This window comes from Canis lupus, chromosome 10 (assembly GCF_048164855.1).
Source record: "Canis lupus baileyi chromosome 10, mCanLup2.hap1, whole genome shotgun sequence".
NCBI classification, from domain to species: domain Eukaryota; kingdom Metazoa; phylum Chordata; class Mammalia; order Carnivora; family Canidae; genus Canis; species Canis lupus.
In genome coordinates, this window is record NC_132847.1 from 58,877,185 (window position 1) to 58,897,958 (window position 20,774).

Consider the following 20,774-nt stretch of genomic DNA (forward strand, 5'->3'; position numbering starts at 1 on the left):
GAATACCACAATGCTTAGTGTATAGTCTACACAAAAGAAAGGAGTGAGGGAGGAAAATAAATAGCTCCTTATCTCACAATATTAATTCAGCAAAACATATAGTAGTTAAGAATATGGCTTTTAGAATCAATTATCAATTTGAATTTTAGCTTCACCTACTTTCAGTGTAATATAAACAGTTTACTTCTCTAAGTCTCGGTTTCCTATAATATGGGGATGATAATATCTATCTCATAGGGTAAGTAAAAATGACATATATTTCATGCTTTTAGCAGAGCTTGACAAGTTAATAAATATAGCTTCCAGTTATATTAGCAATAACAACAGCAATTATCAAATATCACTATCTGTTTCTTACACTCATAGGAAACTCTGCCCTTAAAGACAAAGAAGATCAATTTGGGAGGACACCACTTATGTATTGTGTATTGGCGGACAGACTGGATTGTGCAGATGCTCTCCTGAAGGCAGGAGCAGATGTTAATAAAACTGACCACAGCCAGAGAACTGCCCTCCATCTTGCAGCTCAAAAGGTGAGAAGTTAAATTACGCTGAAGTGTAAACCTTTTGTGAGATATTTATAAGTTGATTAATGGAACAATGCAGTTGACAGCTGATAAAGAAATCACAAGTATGTGACTCTTAGTTTCATATGTTTTCTTTAAAAACAGTATAAACTGCAGAGAATAAAGCATAGATAATCATCAGTGGATCCATTTATTTGTCTAAGTTTCTTGAGCAGTCGAATTCATTTTATGATCTAAGGTTAAGTCAGGGAAAAGGAATCAAAGTTGTATATACAATATGATGAACTATATTACAAATCAATATGTGCATAGGAAAAAAGCAAAGGCCAAAAAGAAACACACTGAGATGTTAATAGGGGTCAGATTTTAAAATTGGTAGTATGTATGAATTTTGGTACTTTTTACTGTTTAAAAATTTTCCCCTGACAAATATTACTTTTACAACAAAAACTTGCAGTCTCTCTTAGAACGTGAGCATTAAGAAGCATAAAAGAAATTTATTTTCTAAATGTATTCCAACTTTTTAAAAATCTAAAACTATATTGCCAGTAAAAAGGATTTCAGGTTTTTTTTAAATAATTTTTAAAAATTTATTTATTAATGAGAGTTAGAGAGGCAGAGACACAGGCAGAGGGAGAAGCAGGCTCCATGCAGGGAGCCCTATGTGGGACTCGATCCCGGGACTCCAGGATCAGGCCCTGGGTTGAAGGTGGCGCTAAACCGCTGAGCCACCAGGGCTGTCCAATTTTGGGGTTTTTAAAGGCATTGTTAAAAGCTGAGATTTTTAGGATTTAATATATCAAAAAATTAAAATGGGAAGCTTCTGAATTTATTTAAGGACTTATTTATCTGAAAATGATTTTTCCCTCTATAAAATGATTATATAAAATATATATTTCCAGTGCCTGATACTTTCCTTCTTATTATTTTAGACATATATTTTTGGAATAAAAAGCAATAAAAAAATTAGTTAGTTCCTGCAGAAACTATTAGAGTTATTTCCCATTTAAAATGTGAACCAGATATAGCTGATTAATTGAGGGGTTAGAAAAATATCTTTCTCATTAGTTGAATACAGAAAAAGAGACTGACATTAAGATATACTTTTGAATATGCTGGTTACATGCTATGATCAGTTAGGTCTGTCGGGTTATTTCCAAAGTTATTGCTCTTGAATTTGCTTTTCATTATAGTAATTTTTTAAAAATCTCCCTCATTTTGAATTTCAGTTTTAACTACCGCCTAGGTATTTATAACCTTTCACCTAGGCTTGTCAGCTGCTAAAATTATTCACTCAGGAAGGGTAACTCCATTTAACTTGTTATCATAAAAAAGTAAACATTTCAGATTGGAAATAGCCCCAGTATCATGAATTTGATACACTTTAGATTTTTCATTGTGGTTCATTTAGGTTTAAAACCCAACTCCATAAATGTGTAGGCTAGAAGAACCTAACTTCACATCAAGTGGGTCATGTGAAAAAACTGAGGATTTGAGTTGATGAGCCTCCGGTATGTCATCCTTGTAGAGGTATAATGTGACCAAAAAGGTGAGAAAAGGGGTTGATTTATAAGTCTCTTCACAAGATGCAGTGCATTGTTTTCTTTTGCTTTTTGCTTCTCCTTTATTTTTTTACATTGTGATTTTCTACAGCATTAAAGAATAAATAGAACTGTGATTTACGTGTTGCAATTTATATAACTGATTTCATAAATAACACGTTTCATGGTCTTTCAACTATCTGATAATTATGCATTTCCCCCTTTCTCTGTGTTGTGGTTTGTTTTTGCATATTTGCCCAAAGCAGTAATGTATCTTTAGGCTACACTAGCACTAGTATAATTTCCAGAATAAGGGTTGTAGTAAATCTTTAGTACTCTACTCTGTCCAGTTCAAAACCAGGTACTGTGTTTAATTTTGTGCTTTATTCAAGAACACCATTATTTTAAAAACCAGGGATAGTAGAGATCCGACAGGAATAAGATTATGAAGAATCTAGAACTAATTTTCAAAGAATAATTGGAGATATGTCCGATTAGGGACATATCTATAGCACACCCTGCCTCTGAGCAGACACAAACACAAATTTTCTTTAAACATTTTCACCCTAAACTTCCAGGATTCCTCCATATTACAAAGACCAAACAAGATCTCACAGTGAAAGACCAAACATTTGAGAAAGTAATCTATCAGGAATGAGAGTCTACAGAAACAATAAACCAATTTATTCCCTAAGAAACCTTCAATACTGGCATCATTAGAAACAATGTAAAACAATAATTGATTGAATGCTTAAAGATATAAAAGAAGACGGTAGCTCAGTTAGTTGAGCATCTTCTGACTCTTCATTTCAGCTCCGATTGTGATCTCAGGGTTGTGGGCTTGAGCTCTGTGGTAGGCAGGGAGCCTGCTTGGAATTCTCTCCCTCTGTCTTTCTCCTGCTTGTGCAGGTGCTTGCACTCTCTGTCTCTCAAATAAGTAAATAAATCTTTTTTAAGATGATATAAAAGAAGAAATCAGAAAAATGAGCAATTAGGGATACCTGGATGGCTCAGTCGGTTAAGCATTCAACTCTTGATTTTGGCTCAGGTCGTGATCTCAGTCCAGGTCGTGGGATCGAGCCTTGCATCAGGACCCTGTGGAGTCCACTTAGGAGTCTCTCTCTCCCTCTGTTCCTCCCCTCTAACTCCCTACACTTGGATTCACATGTACATGTATGTGAAAGAAGAAGAAAGGAAGGAAGGAAAGAAGAAAGGAAGGGCATTCATGAGACTTTTAGAACTATGCACAATTCTGACCATGACCCCTTATTTTAGAATAACCCATTGGCCAAAAATATTTATAAAGACTAAACAAAATATATATACATTGTTTAACGGCATTGAGAACAGTCAGCACAAGCAGGATCTAAGAAATTACAATCATTTGGAGAAGAGAAGCATCGGAAATGAGCACCACATTTATCTGGCTGTATCCTTCAGGCATCTTCCAAAGTGGAATGCAAAAGAATACAACCCTAGCAGGAAGTGATGGTTCTAGTAGGCTGAAAAACCACAGGTAGAGTCTGGAATTAGCAGCGGCGGGAATGTGGCAGGGTAAAATCCTGGGAGAAGGGAACTGCAGAGAAGGAACCCAAAAATCTGGGTACAAATTCTTGCAAATCATTAGCAAATTCCTAAACTGTACTTTTGCTGGGTAAGGCTCAAAGAAACCCAGCAGTAAACAACAGCTGGGAGACTAAAGAGCTAAGCAGAAATTGTTTTAAAATTTTCCTATATTTTCTTTCTAACGTAAGTCTTTAATACACAACAAGTGGATTTTTATATGGGGGTCCTTTCTCATTTTAAAACATATGAATAACTAATTTTCCCAGGACAACCAAGCTCATTAATTTTTAGCCATTTTAGTGTTTGCTATATGGCAGTGCCAGGCTTTTGTACTATGTACCTCCCGTGGTTTGATTTTGTTTTGTTTTTAATTATGTTTTTTAAATAAAGTATCCCACATATGAGGGAGCTACTAAGGAAATTTGAAAATGACAGTTGCACCATTAAAGTACATTAGGGAGTTGAATATGGCAACTAAAGTTCATTTGGAAGAGGAAGAAAGAGGAGATGCATAGAAAACTATTACTTTTTAGGCCAATAGAAAGAAGGAGTTCAATCCGAGAGATCTATTGTAGAGATAGAACAGTTCATTCATTAAGTAGTTGCCAAATGTCTACTATGTAGTCATGATGATGCACCTAGAGGAAGTATTAAAAAATGAATCACAAACACTTGCTGTAAAAAAAAAAGTACTGTCCATACTGATCCATATTAAATTTACATTTGTCTTTGTTTAGTGAACCTCTAATATATCACATATCAAATATTCTTTTCAAGTATTTTCTATCTCACTTAATTCAGTTATCTGTGAACTCAGAAGTGTGCTATTTGTGTAATCATCAATATTCATATGTATGTGCATGAATGCATTCATTCAACATATGTTCATACTGTTACTATGTAACAGGTGCTGTGCTAGGGCCTTGGAATACAAAGATGAAAGATATGATTCATGCTCTTAAGTTGCTTACAAAGATCATGGATAAAGATATCAAGTGATAATTAAAGCTGGCCTATCTCCCTTATATATCTAAGTGTTTTATAAAATATCAACAGCCGTGTCATGTAATAGTCATTTATTATGTTTTGGGGGTTTTTTGTGATAGTGAACTAATTATGTTATCTTTCATTAGGTTTATTAGTAGGAAAAACTCTTGTTGCCATAGCATTTTGTTCATGTCTCCATTAGAGGCCTATTAACTTGTATTGTAATTATTGCTTACTTGTCTCTTTCCCACTAGACTGGATCTCCAGGCAAGAACCTTGTTTTATTGGTTTTTGAATCCCCTAGAATCTAACACAGTGTCTGACATGTCTTGGTTGAATGAATGAATATACTTTGGGTTACTTATATAGAAAGTCATTATTAATACAAATGCTTGACATTTTGTTTATTAGAACCATTTATCCAGTTTCAAAATACATATATGGGAAAAACTTATTGAACCATGCTGATTGGCTTAGTTATTTTGACACATATTCACTACTTTAGAAATAAATTGGCATTAGTCCAAGCAGCTAAGAAAATGGTACCCACAAGAATAAAATTAATCTCAATATACTGAACATCTGTACCTAATTTGTTTTTCATATGTACCCTCAGTTTAATCCAAGAAACCAATCAATCAAACCTTTTCTGGGTTTCTCACAAACGATATCTAATTGTTAGAAATGTTTTCCTCCAGGGAATCCACTATTTCTCTGACTTCCACAGATACATTTATTTGTTAATAAGGATAAAAAAGCCTGAGCAATCTTACTAAATGTTAATAGTTATGCATTTTTAATCTTTCAGGAGGTTATTAATTTGGCTTCAAGAAGAGTAAGACTACCCACTTTGAAAAATGATATCATGTTAAATACAGAAACTAAAGAAGCTTCAGACTGTGAATATGTTGTGTGTTTGTTTGTTTTTTAATTCACCATAGAGTTATCCATTCATCTATGGAAACTGAATATTAATTTTTAATTAATATTAGCTTTCAAGATCTGCTATTTCCATGTTAATGACTTAAAAAAATTAAAGAAGAAGAGTAGAGTATGTCTGAAAGTTTTTGGGAAAACTTAATATTAGGTGACAATATTAGGATATTAGATCCCCTTATTTTATACACACTCACACTTATACACAAACACACCAAACAATCCATCCCCCAGCCCCCTAGAACTCTATATTACTGTGTGTATATGTACATACCCATACATATATATACTTATATTTAACTCCTTCCCTACCACCATTAATCATAGATTTCACTTCTCTATATTCCACCCAACTAATGCTATTTGAAGGCAGAGGCTATGTCTTCTTTGATTTATTAGTTCCAGTCTTAAGAGAACTCCTGCCATTTAAAAAAGATTCAGTTCATGTTTGTTTAACAAATACATGAAGGAATCAATCACTAAAAACATAAGATAAATTTATTATGAAAGAATTATTGAAGTATAAATCAGTTGTTATATTTATTCCTTTTCATTCCATCCCACCCCCTTCTAATTTTGTTAGTGGTATTTTACAAGATTCTTTGAGCTTAATCTCCCATCAAATATCACTCTTGTATGTCTCAATTTCTTTATCTATAAAATGGAATAATCTTCTTCCTGCCTGCTTTTTAGGAATGATGCTTCCTTAGATATAAAGCATTTTGCCTGGTAGAGACATATGCTCTCTAAGACTGTAGGCTGTCAATATTATTGCTGTTCATCATACTGCAATATAGGTATAAATTTCAAACTGCTCTTTAGGAATCAGATGTCAGAGATAAAAAGGCCTTCAGGATAGTGAGGTCCAGTTTGTTATTGGATGAAGAAATTTAGTCAATTCTCCTTTCAATTCTCTTCTGTTAATAAATTATTCATCATTCTTTTTGCCTTTGCATAAACCTGAATGTCTTTTGTCTTATTTTTTTAATTTTTAAAAATTTTATTGTTATAGTATAGTTAAGGTACAGTGTAATAATAGTGTTAGGTGTACAATTTAGTGATTCAGCACTTCCATACAACACCTGGTGCTCATCAGGACCAGCATACTCCTTAATCCCCGTCACCTATTTCACCCATCCCCCCACTTTCCTCCCCTCTGGTGACCATCAGTTTGTTCTTTATAGTTAAGAGTCTGTTTCTTGGTTCGCGTCTCTCTATCTTCCCCTCCTTTACTCATTTGTTTTGTTTGTTAAATTCCACATATGAGTGACATCATAATATTTGTCTCTCTCACTGCCTTATTTTGCTTAGCATAATACTCTCTAGTTCCATCCATGTCATTGCAAATGGCAAGATTTCATTCTTTTTTTAGGGCTGAGTAATGTTCCTGTGTGTGTGTGTGTGTATGTGTATACATACCACATCTTCTTTATCCATTCATCAGTTGTTGGACATTTGGATTGTTTCCATAGTTTGGCTATTGTAGATAATGCTGCTGTAAACATCAGAGTGCCAACAAACACATGAAAAGATGCTCAACATCAGTCATCATCAGGAAAATGCAAATCAAAACTACAGTGAGCTATCACCTCACATGGGTAAGAATGGCTAAAATTGGGCAGCCCGGGTGGCTCAGCGATTTAGCGCCACCTTCGGCACCTTGTGGTCCTGGAGACCTGGGATCGAGTCCCACATCAGGCTCCCTGCATGGAATGGAGCCTGCTTCTCCCTCTCCCTGTGTCTGTGCCCCCCCCCACCCGTGTCTCTCATGAATAAATAAATAAAATCTTAAAAAAAAAAAAAAAAAAGAATGGCTAAAATCAACACAAGAAACAACAGGTGTTGGTGAGGATATAGAGAAAGGGGAACTTTCTTACACTATTAGTAGGAATGCAAACTGGTACAATCACTGTAGAAAATAGTATAGAGGTCCCTCAAAAAGTTCAAAATAGAACTACCCTACAGTTCAACAATTGCGCCACCAAGCATTTACCCAAAGAATGCAAAACACTAATTCAAAGGGATATATGCATCCTGATGTTTAAATTATTTTAGAATTATTCATAAGAATAGAGAATATTTTTTAAAAATAGGTACCTAATAGAAGAGATAAAACTGAATATTTTTTTAAATTTTTCTTCTAGACTTACTTTAATGAAATAAGACAGTATAGATGCACTTGAAGTTTTTTTTTTTATCCTCCCAAATCCCATTCCCCTCTTTCTGCCTTCTCAGTCTATCTTAATTTTGGTGGTTTCAATTCCCATGCATATTTTTCTACCTTACCTTTGTATGGATATACCTATAAACAATTTTATTTCACATGTTTAAAATCTTTATATAAATGGTATTATACTTTGTGTGTCATTTCCCAACTTGTTTTTTTAACTTAACATTATGTTTTTGAGTTTATTGATTTTGAGGTGTATGTTGAAACATGTAGCTCTCTCCACAAAAGATTACATGAAAAGCTGTTCAACCTCATTACTAATTAGATAAATGCAAATTAAAGCCACATTGAGATACTATACCACCATTTGAATGTCTAAAATGAAAAAATCTGATAAAGCCTATTGATAATGAGGATATGGAACATTTTTAGTGAGGATACAATTTGATCAATCTACTCTAGAAAACAATTGGACTCTAACAAAGCTGAACACACACATACACAGAATCACTTCAATTCACAATCCAATCCCAGTAATACCTAAGAGAAACAAGCCCCTCATTCTACCAAAAGGCATGCATGAGAATGTACATGATAGCTTTATTTATAATAGACATTCTTAACACAAACCACCGAAATCCATGTCAACAGGCAAATGGGTAAATAAACTATGATGTATTCCTACAATGGAATATTACACAATAAAAAATAATGAGCTACTGATACATTGTACCACATGAATAAATTTCAAGACATCATGTTGAGTGAAAGAAGTCACCTATTTATATGAATTTTTAGAAGAGACAAAACTCTATGGTGATTCAAATCAGATTTGGGGTTACCCATGATATAGATATTGACTAAAAAGGGGCATAAAGGAAGGTTTTCAGGGTGCTGGAAATGATCTATATCTTGATTTGTATGCTGATTACATAAAAAATTATCAGTCTGTATACTCAAGATTTATCTACTTTATTGTAGATATATGATGCCTCGATTTAAAAATTATTTTTAAAAAATGGTGAAATGTCCAGAACTTGATGAATATTATTTGTAGGTAGAATAAGGAAGAATGGAATCAAGAATAGTTCCTGACCTAGGCTGAGAAGCACTGGTCACATTTCCTTAGTGTTAAGTTCAGGAGTTCTATGAAAGCCCTGTAAACTTGAGCATGCATCAAAATCACTGAAGGTGCTTAGTAGGTACTGCTAGGCTTCTCTGTGGCTGTAATCACTCATTAGTTCATCTTAAAATAATAAGTGCCCACTCTGCCGCAAACTATGTAGCCCATGGATATCTCAAGAGTAAACAAATGAGGATTTGGCCATTGGTATGCTTCTGAAAGAAGGCACCAAAAGACATCTGTGATGCCCACATTACTTAGAAATGTAGGAAAGTCTGAGTTTATGAAACCCTTATGTTCTGGAGTGTTAACAATCTCTCAAGAAATCTCTGGACCGAGATGAGTGTTTTTAGACAGCTTTCACAGTTTGCCCCATTTAACCTTAACCTTAACTCGGCCACCTTTTCCAGGCAGGCAGAGAGTCCCAGGCTAAAGAATCTTTGCTTCAGTATATTCCAACTTCTGAGGTTTCCAAACAAGCTTCAAGTTTGTCTTCTCTGAGTATTTAGAAACTATCTCTAAATCTGCCCTCTAGTTTTCCAGTTTAGGAACAGATTCTTTTTCTTTTCTTTTTTCTTTTCTTTTCTTTTCTTTTCTTTTCTTTTCTTTTCTTTTCTTTTCTTTTCTTTTCTTTTCTTTCTTTCTTTCTTTCTTTCTTTCTTTCTTTCTCTCTCTCTCTCTTTCTTTCTTTCTTTTTTCTTTCTTTCCTTCCTTCCTTCCTTCCTTCCTTCCTTCCTTCCTTCCCTCCCTCCCTCCCTCCCTCCCTCCCTCCCTCCCTCCCTCCCTCCCTCCCTCCTTCCTTCCTTCCTTCCTTCCTTCCTTCCTTCCTTCCTTCCTGTAAGCTCCATGCCCAGTGTGAAGGCCAACTTGGGACTCGAACTCACAACCCTGAGATCAAGACCTGAGCTGAGATCAAGAGTTGGGCGCTTAACCAACTGAGCCACCCAGACATCCCTAGAAACTGGTTTCAAATATTTAGGATCATGTATTCAAGAGCACTCCAACTAAATACAGAGTTGATCTGAGAATTGAAATCAAAACCCATCTGTCCTTTAATACTTTCACAATAGTTAATGTATGTATACTACATGGATGAAATTTGCAGTTACAAGGAAAATATGTCAACAAATCTTGATTGAAATCACCACTTTGAATTTTTCTAACAGAATTCTAGTAAAAATTTCATTTAGTTTCATAGCAGCTTTATAGCAGAACAGTCAAATATTATCTATTCTATATAAGTAAACTGAGATATATAGTCTGGTTGACTTCTTCTGGTCACTTTGATACCTATAGAATCAGGAATTCCCTTGTTTTTCTGATTCCCAGCTCAGTGCTCCTGATAATGCTCCATTGAAAAGAAACTTAAGTACTTTTTGGAGGCTTACTTTCCCAGTCTTCTGATTTTTCTGACCTAGAGTCATTCCCAAATCCAGCTTCCCAGTCAAACCCCCAAAGAAGTATCAAAGTATTTCCTTCTCACGGGCAAGATTAAGAATTTAACCCAGAACTTCCACTTCTTCTTTTTCTTTTTTTCTTTTTTTTTTTTTAAGAGAGGGAGGGGGGAGTGGAAGAAGGAGAGAGAGAGAGAGAATTCTAAGCAGGCTCCATGCCCAATGCAGAGCCTGATGCAGGGCTGGATCTCATGACCCAGAGATTGTGACCCGAGCCCAAATCAAAAGTTGAATGCTTAACTGACTGAGCCACCCGGGAGCCCCCAAAGCTTTCACATTTAAGTCCAGTGCTGTGACACCTCTTAAACACAGCAGAGCAGCCTTGCAGATTGTATTTTAAAATCTATGTGGTTTGCTGAATTTTCTTTTGGATATGGTTCCTATTCCCTATGACTATGGCCATTTTCTAATCTTTATCTCTTCATGACCCCCAGTTTTACTAAGTCATGAAAATACAAGCATCTGCTTTCTATGAATAGATTAGAGATCCCCACAAGCTTAGATTCCCATGGAAACCAATCAAAAACTAAAAGCAAAAGAAAGAGTATATATTAAATTTCCCTGAGACCTACAGCTTGTTTTTCATTAGACTCATGCTGATTTCTTTTAAACTCTGGGCACAGGGCCAGCGAATATTTTTACAGCTGATAAAAAGAAACTTCAGATCCATTTACTTTTCATTTATACTTTTTAAAATTAATTTTGTGCTATAACATCAATTCCAATGAAAATTTGAGCATTAATTTGATAATTGCCTTCTTATGCCATAGGATTGTTTTTGTTCATATAATTTTTTTTGTTGTTGTTGTTTTCTTATATTTTACTGTTCAAAAAAGAATGAGAGGGAATCAGGGGGTCTGTTCTTCCTACAGTATGAATATTGTCAGCCCCTAGGTACAGTATTTTCCCTACAACCAATCATAGGGCTCTTTGTACCTCCTTTTGACGGTTGCACTTTTACAAAGCTCAAACAATCATTTACTAATATGATAACAGAAATATAGCCAAGATGCCAAAGTAAGGGGGAATCTAGAAAGCCAGGGAGGTGGTGACTAGGGAGAGCAGAGTGTCCATTTAAATAAGGTAATCAAAATAGCTTTCCTTAAGATAGTGACATTTGAAAGCCTTGAAGGAGGTGAGGAAGTTAGCCCTGTGAGTGGCTGAGAGAACTTTCTTTTGTTCCTGGCACAAGGAACATTTAGAGCAAAGGCCTTGAAACAGGAGCATGCCTGGAATGTTTGAGGAATAACAATGGGACAGGGCTAGCATGGTTATAGCGAGTGAGAAAGGGAGGAGCAGTAGGTGATGAGAATATGGCAGAAATAGTAGCCAGATCTTCCAGGGCTTTTGGCCATTGTCAGGAATATGTCCTTACTCTGAATGAAATGAGGAAGCATTAGAGGATTTGGGGGAAAGGAGTGACATGAGCTAACATATATTTTAATAAAATAATCATTCTGGCCCAGTGAAAAAATTTTTCTGCAGGCTTATTATTATCTATTTCTTTATTCCTTCTTCATATATGCTATCAAGTCTCCTTCCCATCCTGATCCCTTTCACCACATATACATACAGTTGCCTAAATCCCCCTGAAAGTTAGACACCTAGAATAGAATACAATGCCAGTCTGATAAGCACAGCGTATGCCATGATTTTCATCATTGTCATTTTGGCAACCAAAGGCCATTGATTCCTATTGAAGATTTTTCAAACAAAACTTTTAATTTTGCTTTATGCTTGCTACTGCTTAAACTAAATCTGTATTCATATTGTTGTGGTTTGGGACCTAAATGTAGCTTTTTACTGTATTCATATTTAGTCAGTTCTTTGAACTTCCCAGACTCATGTAGGTAGAATTTACCATTACTTTCCTTGTTCCTCCAGTACCTTGTATACTGAACTACTGTTACATCCCCTATCTCACCAAAAGGTATTTGTTTGTTTACACATTTTATTTTCCCACAATGAGCATCTTAGTAAGAGTATAATAGTCATATTTTTTTATTTCCAGGGCCTAGTACTTAACAAATAATTAATACTTGATTAATTGAATTGGATTCATCATACAACCTGTTGAGGTCCTCTTGGTTCTTGAGTCCATCATTCAGTATAGTTGTCATCTCTCCACCATATGAGTCACCAGAAATTTCATCCTAATCTTTTATATCAAAATAGATCCTGCTTGCAGAAAAGCTTAATCATTGAAACACTATTACTAAAATTAACTTTACCAATTTAAAAGATTGCTGTATTCTTTCCTTATACTTGTCTAAACTGTGTCATCAGTGGTAATTAGGCCCCTTGAAAAATCTTATTCACTCTATCAGAGTCCACTTGTTCACCATTCCAATCCGGATGGAGTAATTCATTCATTCTTTTACCAAATACTTTTTTAGTATTTAATCTGTATCATGTAGCATTATATATCTTGAAATATGTAAATCCAACTTGTGTCTAAATATTTAAAGTCTTTCAAATTCTGAATCATCACAAAGTTAACATTTCACCAACAAAACTACTCATTTTCAAGAAATTTATTGAGTATACTCCATTTATCTCAAACAATTGTAGATTTTAGAAGACATGGTTTGTATCCTTTTAAATTTTTTATTCAAATTCTTTTGGTCTCTGTCATTCATCAGACTGATTCTTTGTAATCCATTTCTTAGAAATTTTGGGCTAAAATATGAATTTGAAGCAATGACTATAAACTTCTAACCAAGTGTGTAACTGGTCATTTCAAAGTTATGCAGACTGTAAACTAATACAATCTGTGTGAGTTTGTGTATGTATATGTACATGTGCACACAGGTGCATGCTTTAAATTGTTATCTCATTGAATGGTAATGTGTATACACATTACACAGCATTAAATGTACCGGGAAGATTTACATTGCATAATCTAAGAGCAGAGAACACCTTCTATCTGTAAATCAAAATGTAGAAGCACTAGGAAAGGATTAATAAATATGACTACATCGAAATAAAAAAGACTTTTCCTTCCTAGAAAACATCATAAGCGAAGAAAAAGAAGAAAGACAAACTGGGAAACAATATTTGCAAGTTATGTCACTAATGGAGGGTTAATATCCCTAATATATAATATGGAGGAGAAAAAAGACCAATGATTCTATAAAAAATGAGCAAGAGATATAAATAGATAGTTGATAAGAAACGGAATGTGAGTGGCCCTTAAATATCTGGAAATATGCTCCACATTATTCATCGTAAGAGAAATTCAAGTTAAAATTGCAATGAGATGTTTTTCATGTGTTCAGTTGACAAAAGTAAAAAAAAGTTTGACAGAGTGCTCTGATAGCAAAACTGTTGCTGGAGGGAATGAAAAATAGTACAACCCCTGTGAAGGGAAACTCAACAATATCCAACAAAAGTAACCAGAATATGTATTTCCATTAGACCCAACATTACCACTTCTAGAAGTGTACACTGGCAAAAACAAGAAGTGATGTATGCTTAAGGCTATTTAATTGCAGCATTGTTTGTAATAGAGAAAGCATGAAGGGAAAGGTCCTGTTAGGGGACTGGTTGACTAAAAGAAGTGTGTCCACACAATGTTGTACTATGTAACTATAGAAAGTAATGAGAAATATTTTTATATAATATTTTTTATAATAAATTTATTTTTTATTGGTGTTCAATTTACCAACATACAGAATAACACCCAGTGCTCATCTCGTCAAGTGCCCCCATCAGTGCCCATCACCCATTCACCCCCACCCCCCGCCCTCCTCCCCTTCCACCACCCCTAGTTCGTTTCCCAGAGTTAGGAGTCTTTATGTTCTGTCTCCCTTTCTGATATTTCCCACACATTTCTTCTCCCTTCCCTTATATTCCCTTTCACTGTTATTTATATTCCCCAAATGAATGAGAACATACAATGTTTGTCCTTCTCCAATTGACTTACTTCACTCAGCATAATACCCTCCAGTTCCATTCACGTTGAAGCAAATGGTGGGTATTTGTCGTTTCTAATGGCTGAGGAATATTCCATTGCCACATCTTCTTTATTCATTCATCTTTCGATGGACACTGAGGCTCCTTCCACAGTTTGGCTATTGTGGACATTGCTGCTATAAACATCGGGGTGCAGGTGTCTCGGCGTTTCATTGCATCTGAATCTTTGGGGTAAATCCCCAACAGTGCAATTGCTTGGTTGTAGGCAGGTCTATTTTTAACTCTTTGAGGAAACTCCACACAGTTTTCCAGAGTGGCTGCACCAGTTCACATTCCCACCAACAGTGTAAGAGGGTTCCCTTTTCTCCACATCCTCTCCAACATTTGTGGCTTCCTGCCTTGTTAATGTTCCCCATTCTCACTGGTGTGAGGTGGTATCTCATTGTGGTTTTGATTTACATTTCCCTGATGGCAAGTGATGCAGAGCATTTTCTCATGTGCATGTTGGCCATGTCTATGTCTTCCTCTGTGAGATTTCTCTTCATGTCTTTTGCCCATTTCATGATTGGATTGTTTGTTTCTTTGGTGTTGAGTTTAAGAAGTTCTTTATAGATCTTGGAAACTAGCCCTTTATCTGATAGGTCATTTGCAAATATCTTCTCCCATTCTGTAGGTTGTCTTTGAGTTTTGTTGACTGTATCCTTTGCTGTGCAAAAGCTTCTTATCTTGATGAAGTCCCAATAGTTCATTTTTGCTTTTGTTTCTTTTGCCCTCGTGGATGTATCTTGCAAGAAGTTACTGTGGCAGATTTCAGGTTGTACTACAAAGCTGTGGTCATCAAGACAGTGTGGTACTGGCACAAAAACAGACACATAGATCAATGGAGCAGAATAGAGAACCCAGAAGTGGACCCTCAACTTTATGGCCAACTAATATTCGATAAAGGAGGAAAGACTATCCATTAGAAGAAAGACAGTCTCTTCAATAAATGGTGCTGGGAAAATTGGACATCCACATGCAGAAGAATGAAACTAGACCACTCTCTTTCACCATACACAAAGATAAACTCAAAATGGATGAAAGATCTAAATGTGAGACAAGATTCCATCAAAATCCTAGAGGAGAACACAGGCAACACCCTTTTTGAAATCAGCCACAGTAACTTCTTTATATAATATTTTTAAATGACTTCCCAGAGTGAAAAGTATAGACTATTATCCACGATCCATCAGAAGTGGAACTTGTCATGCAATTGACAGGGGATAAACCAGACTTGGAGTGGTATGGCTGAGGACATCCCTGGGTTGGGCAGAAAATGAAAGTCCACCCAGAAATCACGGGCCATATCCCAGCTAAGGGCAACTGAGAGTACAAAACATGCTGAGTTGTGGTGATGACGAAAGTAGTAGGTAATCTGTCAGTGAGACCTCAGCCCCCAAGATGAAAGAACAGGTAAGCCATGACAGGACACCATTCCTTGGGAGAATCTCAAAGAACAAGGCTGGAAGAAATTTGGATACTAAGCAGGGTTTGTTCCTTTTTTAAGGTTTTATTTATATATTTGAGAGAGATTGAGCAATCAAGAGATTGAGAAGCTTTAGAAGCAGATTCCTTGCTGAGCAGGGAGTTCCCCTGGGGGCTTGCCACACAGCTCAACGTAGAGCTGGATCCCAGGCTCCATCCCAGGACCCTGGGATCATGACCTGAGGCAAAGGCAGACACTTAACCAGCTGAGCCACCCAAACGCCCACAGGCAGGTTTTTAAGTTAGCATTTAAAGAACATAATTGGAGTGCCAGTGCCTAAGACCATCATACTGTTGAGTGGATAGATGAATAGATAGATAGATAGGCACCAATTTGCTAGACCTTATGGTACAAGATTGAAACTAGATTATAGGAGCAAGACAGAAAACTGAGTTGCTCTATCTGGATCACAACATTAAGGCTGATTTAACCCTCGCCGATCTCACTAATGAGCTAGACTTAAATCTTTCCTTAATTAGGGTCAAGATATGTCCCAAAGCCGACGGAAGGATAGCATGCAGACCACAATATCTAGAAGCAGAAAAAAAACAATGCCCTTATCTTGTTTATCATTTTTTAAAAGATTTTATTTATTTGAGAGAGAGAACATGAGCTGGGGGCAAGGGGCAAGAGGGAGAAAGAGAAGCAGACTCCCTGTTGAGTGGGGAGCTTGAGGCAAGGCTCAACCCCAGGACCCTGAGATCATGACCTGAGCCAAAGTTGCATGCTTAACTGACTGAGCCACCCAGGAGTTCCTCTTATTTACTTTTTAAAAAAGAGAAACCTTCCTAGAAGTCCTGTGGCAGACTTTCCTTCCATCTCTTTGTCTCCCACATCTAACACTCTTGGCAAAAATGAAACCACCATGATTGTTCATATCAGTCAAAACCACTTGATTTGGTGAGGGCCCAGCCTTCTCTGAAGGACATAACCACTTAAAGGAAGATCAACAAATAACAAGGTTATGTTAGCCCAGAAGTGGATAGGCATAGATGATAGATAAGCATTCTATAATGTTGGCCATGGTGTCCTTTGGACAATTATAGAGCTTCGTGGCAACAAATAACAAGGTTCTGTTAGCCCAGAAGTAGATGAGCATAGATGATAGATAAGCATTCTATAATGTTGGCCATGGTGTCCTTTGGACAATTATAGAGCTTCGTGGACTTAATTACTACCTAAACAATGACTATAAGCTACCTCCTGTGGCACTGCCTTTAGCTTGAGGCTATGAAAAAGTCAGATATACCAACTCTGTTTACAATGGGAGTGGCCTAACACTTAGTCTACCTCACAGTCCTTCCTATTTTTAGCATATATGGACATCTCCTTCCTAAATAAGAGAAGGGTCAAATCAGTTAGCTTTGTCAGTAACAAATATGGGCACAACATAGCATGTTACCCCACCCTTCTTCATCCGGCAAGCTTAATTGAGAAGTATGTTTGCAAAGAGCACTGGTTTGAAAATAAAAAAAATTCATTTAGTCAACAAATACTTATTTATTGAGTACCTACTAATCATAAGGTACTGTTCTGTACTGTTTGGCATATAAAATGAACAAAATGAAACAAAAATCCCTGCCTCCAAGCTTACATTTTGTTGGTAGAAAAGAAACCAACAAATGAAAAAGATTATAAAATATATATAATATTATATACAGTCAGATGAGGATACCTGCAACGGAAAAAATAAGGTAGGTGAAAAAAATAGGGAGCCAAGGGGTTGCATGTTATAAATAGAGTGATCCGGATAAATCTCCCGGAAGTAACATGAAGTGAACATTTAACATTTAAGTGACCCAAAGGCAGTGAAAGAACAAACCCCTCAGGGAGACAGAATGCCAAGTATAAAGACCCTGAGATGGGAGCATACATGATATTTATAAGAAACAGTCAACAGGAAGACCCTTGTAACTCTAGGGAGAGGATGAGGTCAGAGATCGTGTAGGACCCACAGGATATTGAAGGATTCAGCTCTGTGCACAAGAGGAAAAGGTGATTGAAGGGTTTAAGCACAGAAAAGGCAATCTAGCTTATAGTTTGAGAGGCTTATTTAACTGAGTAGTCTGTCAAAAGGATGATAGCAGGAGGAGGATGACTAATTAGGAAGCTGAGAGATGATGTTGGCTTGGACCAGAGTAGTAGTTATGGAAGAGGTAAGAAGAGTCCAGGTTCAAATGTATTTTGAACTTACTGTTGGAGTTTTGAAAGGAGGAGGAGCCAATGGACTATACACTAGGTTTTAAGCCTCCTAGCTTCTTTTTTTTTTTTTTTAAGATTTCTTCTTTCTTTCTTTCTTTCTTTCTTTCTTTCTTTCTTTCTTTCTTTCTTTCTTTCTTTTTCTTTTTCTTTCTTTCTTTTCATGAGAGACACAGAGAGAGAGGCAGAGACAAAGGCAGAGAGAAGCAGGCTCCCGATCTCAGAACCCCGGGGTCATGACCTGAGCCAAAGGCAGATGCTCAACCACTGAGCCACCAGGGTGTCCCTGAGCTTCCTATCTTTTTAAATGTTTTATTAGAGAGAACTTCTCTCCCTCACATTTGAAGGAAATCCCAGATATTAAATCATTACACCAATATTTATTTCTTAAAAAAAAAAAAAAAAAAAAAAAAAAGACAAAAACAAACAGGACTCTTGAAGCACCTGGCTGGCTCAGTCAGTGAAGCTTGCAACTCTCGATCTCTGGTTTGTTAAGTTCACATCCCACATTGGATGTGGAGATTACTTAAAGATAAAATCTTTTTTTTTTTTTATTTAGTTATGATAGTCACACAGAGAGAGAGAGAGAGAGAGAGGCAGAGACACAGGCAGAGGGAGAAGCAGGCTCCATGCACCGGGAGCCCAACGTGGGATTCGATCCTGGGTCTCCAGGATCGCGCCCTGGGCCAAAGGCAGGCGCCAAACTGCTGCGCCACCCAGGGATCCCAAGATAAAATCTTTTAAAAGAAAGAAATAAAAATAAAAGGAAATTACTCTCTTTAAATATAATCATTGTAATACTAAAAATTTAACGAGAATTATTTAATATCACAGTATCATAAAATAGCCCACCCATGTTCAGATTATAAACTGTCTTGTAAATGTTTTTGTTTGGTTATTGGCATTTATTTGAATTGGGAATCAGGATCCAAATAAGAGTTATAAACTGACATTGGCTTCTGTCTTTTAAGTCTATCTAAACCTATAAATTCCTCCTCTTTCTCTCTTCTTTTTTCCTTACAATTTTTTGTATTTGCGGCTTGACTCCTTCCCTACTTGGACTTGATGTCAATCCAAGCTGACGATCTCAGTCTAGATCACGTCAGTTCTCTCTCTAGGTATAATTCACTTGTCCCTCTGCTTTCCAGATTTCCTGTAAATTACTTATTGGGTCTATAGGCTTGATCTGATTCTGGTTCAATTTTTTTGGCTTAAACTACTTCACTGTTTTGCTCCATTCCTCATCAGAAGACACCGAATGTTTGCCTTTTTTTTTTTTTTTTTTTTTGAGGTTCTCAGTTGTTGGGATTTCATTGCCCAAAGCCAGTGTGTTTTAGGAGTTGCAAAATGGCAACATTCTAAATCTGCCATCCCTTCTACACTTGTTTGCTGGAATGATTCATTAAAGAGAAATTTCCCCTTATCTGCTCTTTCATTACTCACTGATACAGAAAAGGAAGAATTAATCCTTGATTCTCTTTATCAGTTTTCAAAATAAGGAAATATGACCTCTCTTGATAAACAATTAAGTTTTCCTTTTTTCCTTGTTAGTTTCATCATGAACAAGGCATTGGATACTTTTGGTATCATTTGAACACAGTTGCTATATCAGTTCATGGATATTATTATCCCTAAATGATATTCAAATTATTCCATCTTTGGTTATAAAAAGTCCTTCAGATTGGTGCCTGGATCCTTTTGACATGATCCTTTTTTGATAGCTTCCTTGTTATCTGCTAGGACCAACGATTCCAGGTTCATTTCTGTATTTTTATTAAGTTTGTAAATTCCAGTATAGTGAACATACAGTGTTATATTAGTTTCATGATTTCTGTATTTTTTACTCCAAACCTGGAATCCACCATTTCTCTAAAGATCCATGGTTCTTGAAAGCAGGAAAAAGAATTTGGAGACCACACTGTCTAGAGTCTAGGGGCGCTCACTTTTACAGAGTTGGTGACTGTTTCTAAGTATTTACTGTAGTCACTTCTTGGGCCTATTTATTTATTCATTTATTTTAAAGATTTTATTTATTTATTTGAGAGAGAGTGAGCAAGAGAGAGAGTACAAGTGGGGTGAGAGGAGGAGGGAGACGGAGAAGCAGACTCCCCACTGAGCAGGGAGCCCAATGCGGAGCTCAATCCCAGATCCTGAGATCATGAGCAGAGCCAAAGGCAGACACTTAACTGACTGAACCACCCAGGCATGCCTCAGAACTATTTTTTTAGTAAAAATGTCATTTTGTCACTTCCTCTTCTAATTCAGGACTAAGATATTATTGTTTTTTTTTTTCACTTTACTTCTTCTACCTTACATCTCTACTCCTTTTTTTCACCCAGCTGAAAATAATAGCAATCACATTAGATAGATGAAGAAACTAAGACTAAAAAAGCTTGAGTAGTTTTTCATTAAGTGGCAGAGTGAGAAGGCAATATATAGATCTGTCTGACTCCAAAGTCTTTGCTTAAATTGGTTTTTAAAACTTTGACTTGACATAGTTCCCTTGCATCAAAGCATACATTTTTAATTGAACTGCCAGGTAGAGAATTCAACTTAACTTACATGTATTGGGTGCCCATTTTTTTATGCAAAGTCCTGTTGTCTTGTGTGAGGCTAATGTCCATCAGCAAATCTTGTAAACGCTACATACTAAAATTCATTGAGCATCTGCCTTTGGCTCAGGTCGTGATCCTGGGGTCCTGGGATCAAGTACTGCATCGGGCTCCCTGCAAGCAGCCTGTTTCTCCCTCTGCCTATGTCTCTGCCTCTCTGTGTGTGTCTATCATGAATAAATAAATAATTTTTTTTAAAAGTTGCGCATTTCTGAACAC

At 36.3% G+C, this 20,774-nt stretch overlaps 1 protein-coding gene across 9 annotated transcripts in view; it reads left to right on the forward strand.

Annotated features, from left to right (window-relative positions):
- The window catches only part of INVS (inversin), a 156,281-nt gene that overhangs the window by 18,779 nt on the left and 116,728 nt on the right, over nt 1-20,774 (forward strand). For 8 of the 9 annotated variants that reach the window (XM_072842100.1, XM_072842101.1, XM_072842097.1 and 5 more), the window contains one exon: nt 367-533. In XM_072842100.1, the coding sequence (XP_072698201.1) occupies nt 367-533 (167 nt within the window). Of the gene's footprint in view, nt 1-366; nt 534-1,938; nt 2,077-20,774 lie in introns of those variants that run through there. The other variant, XM_072842098.1, reaches the window with a different exon arrangement.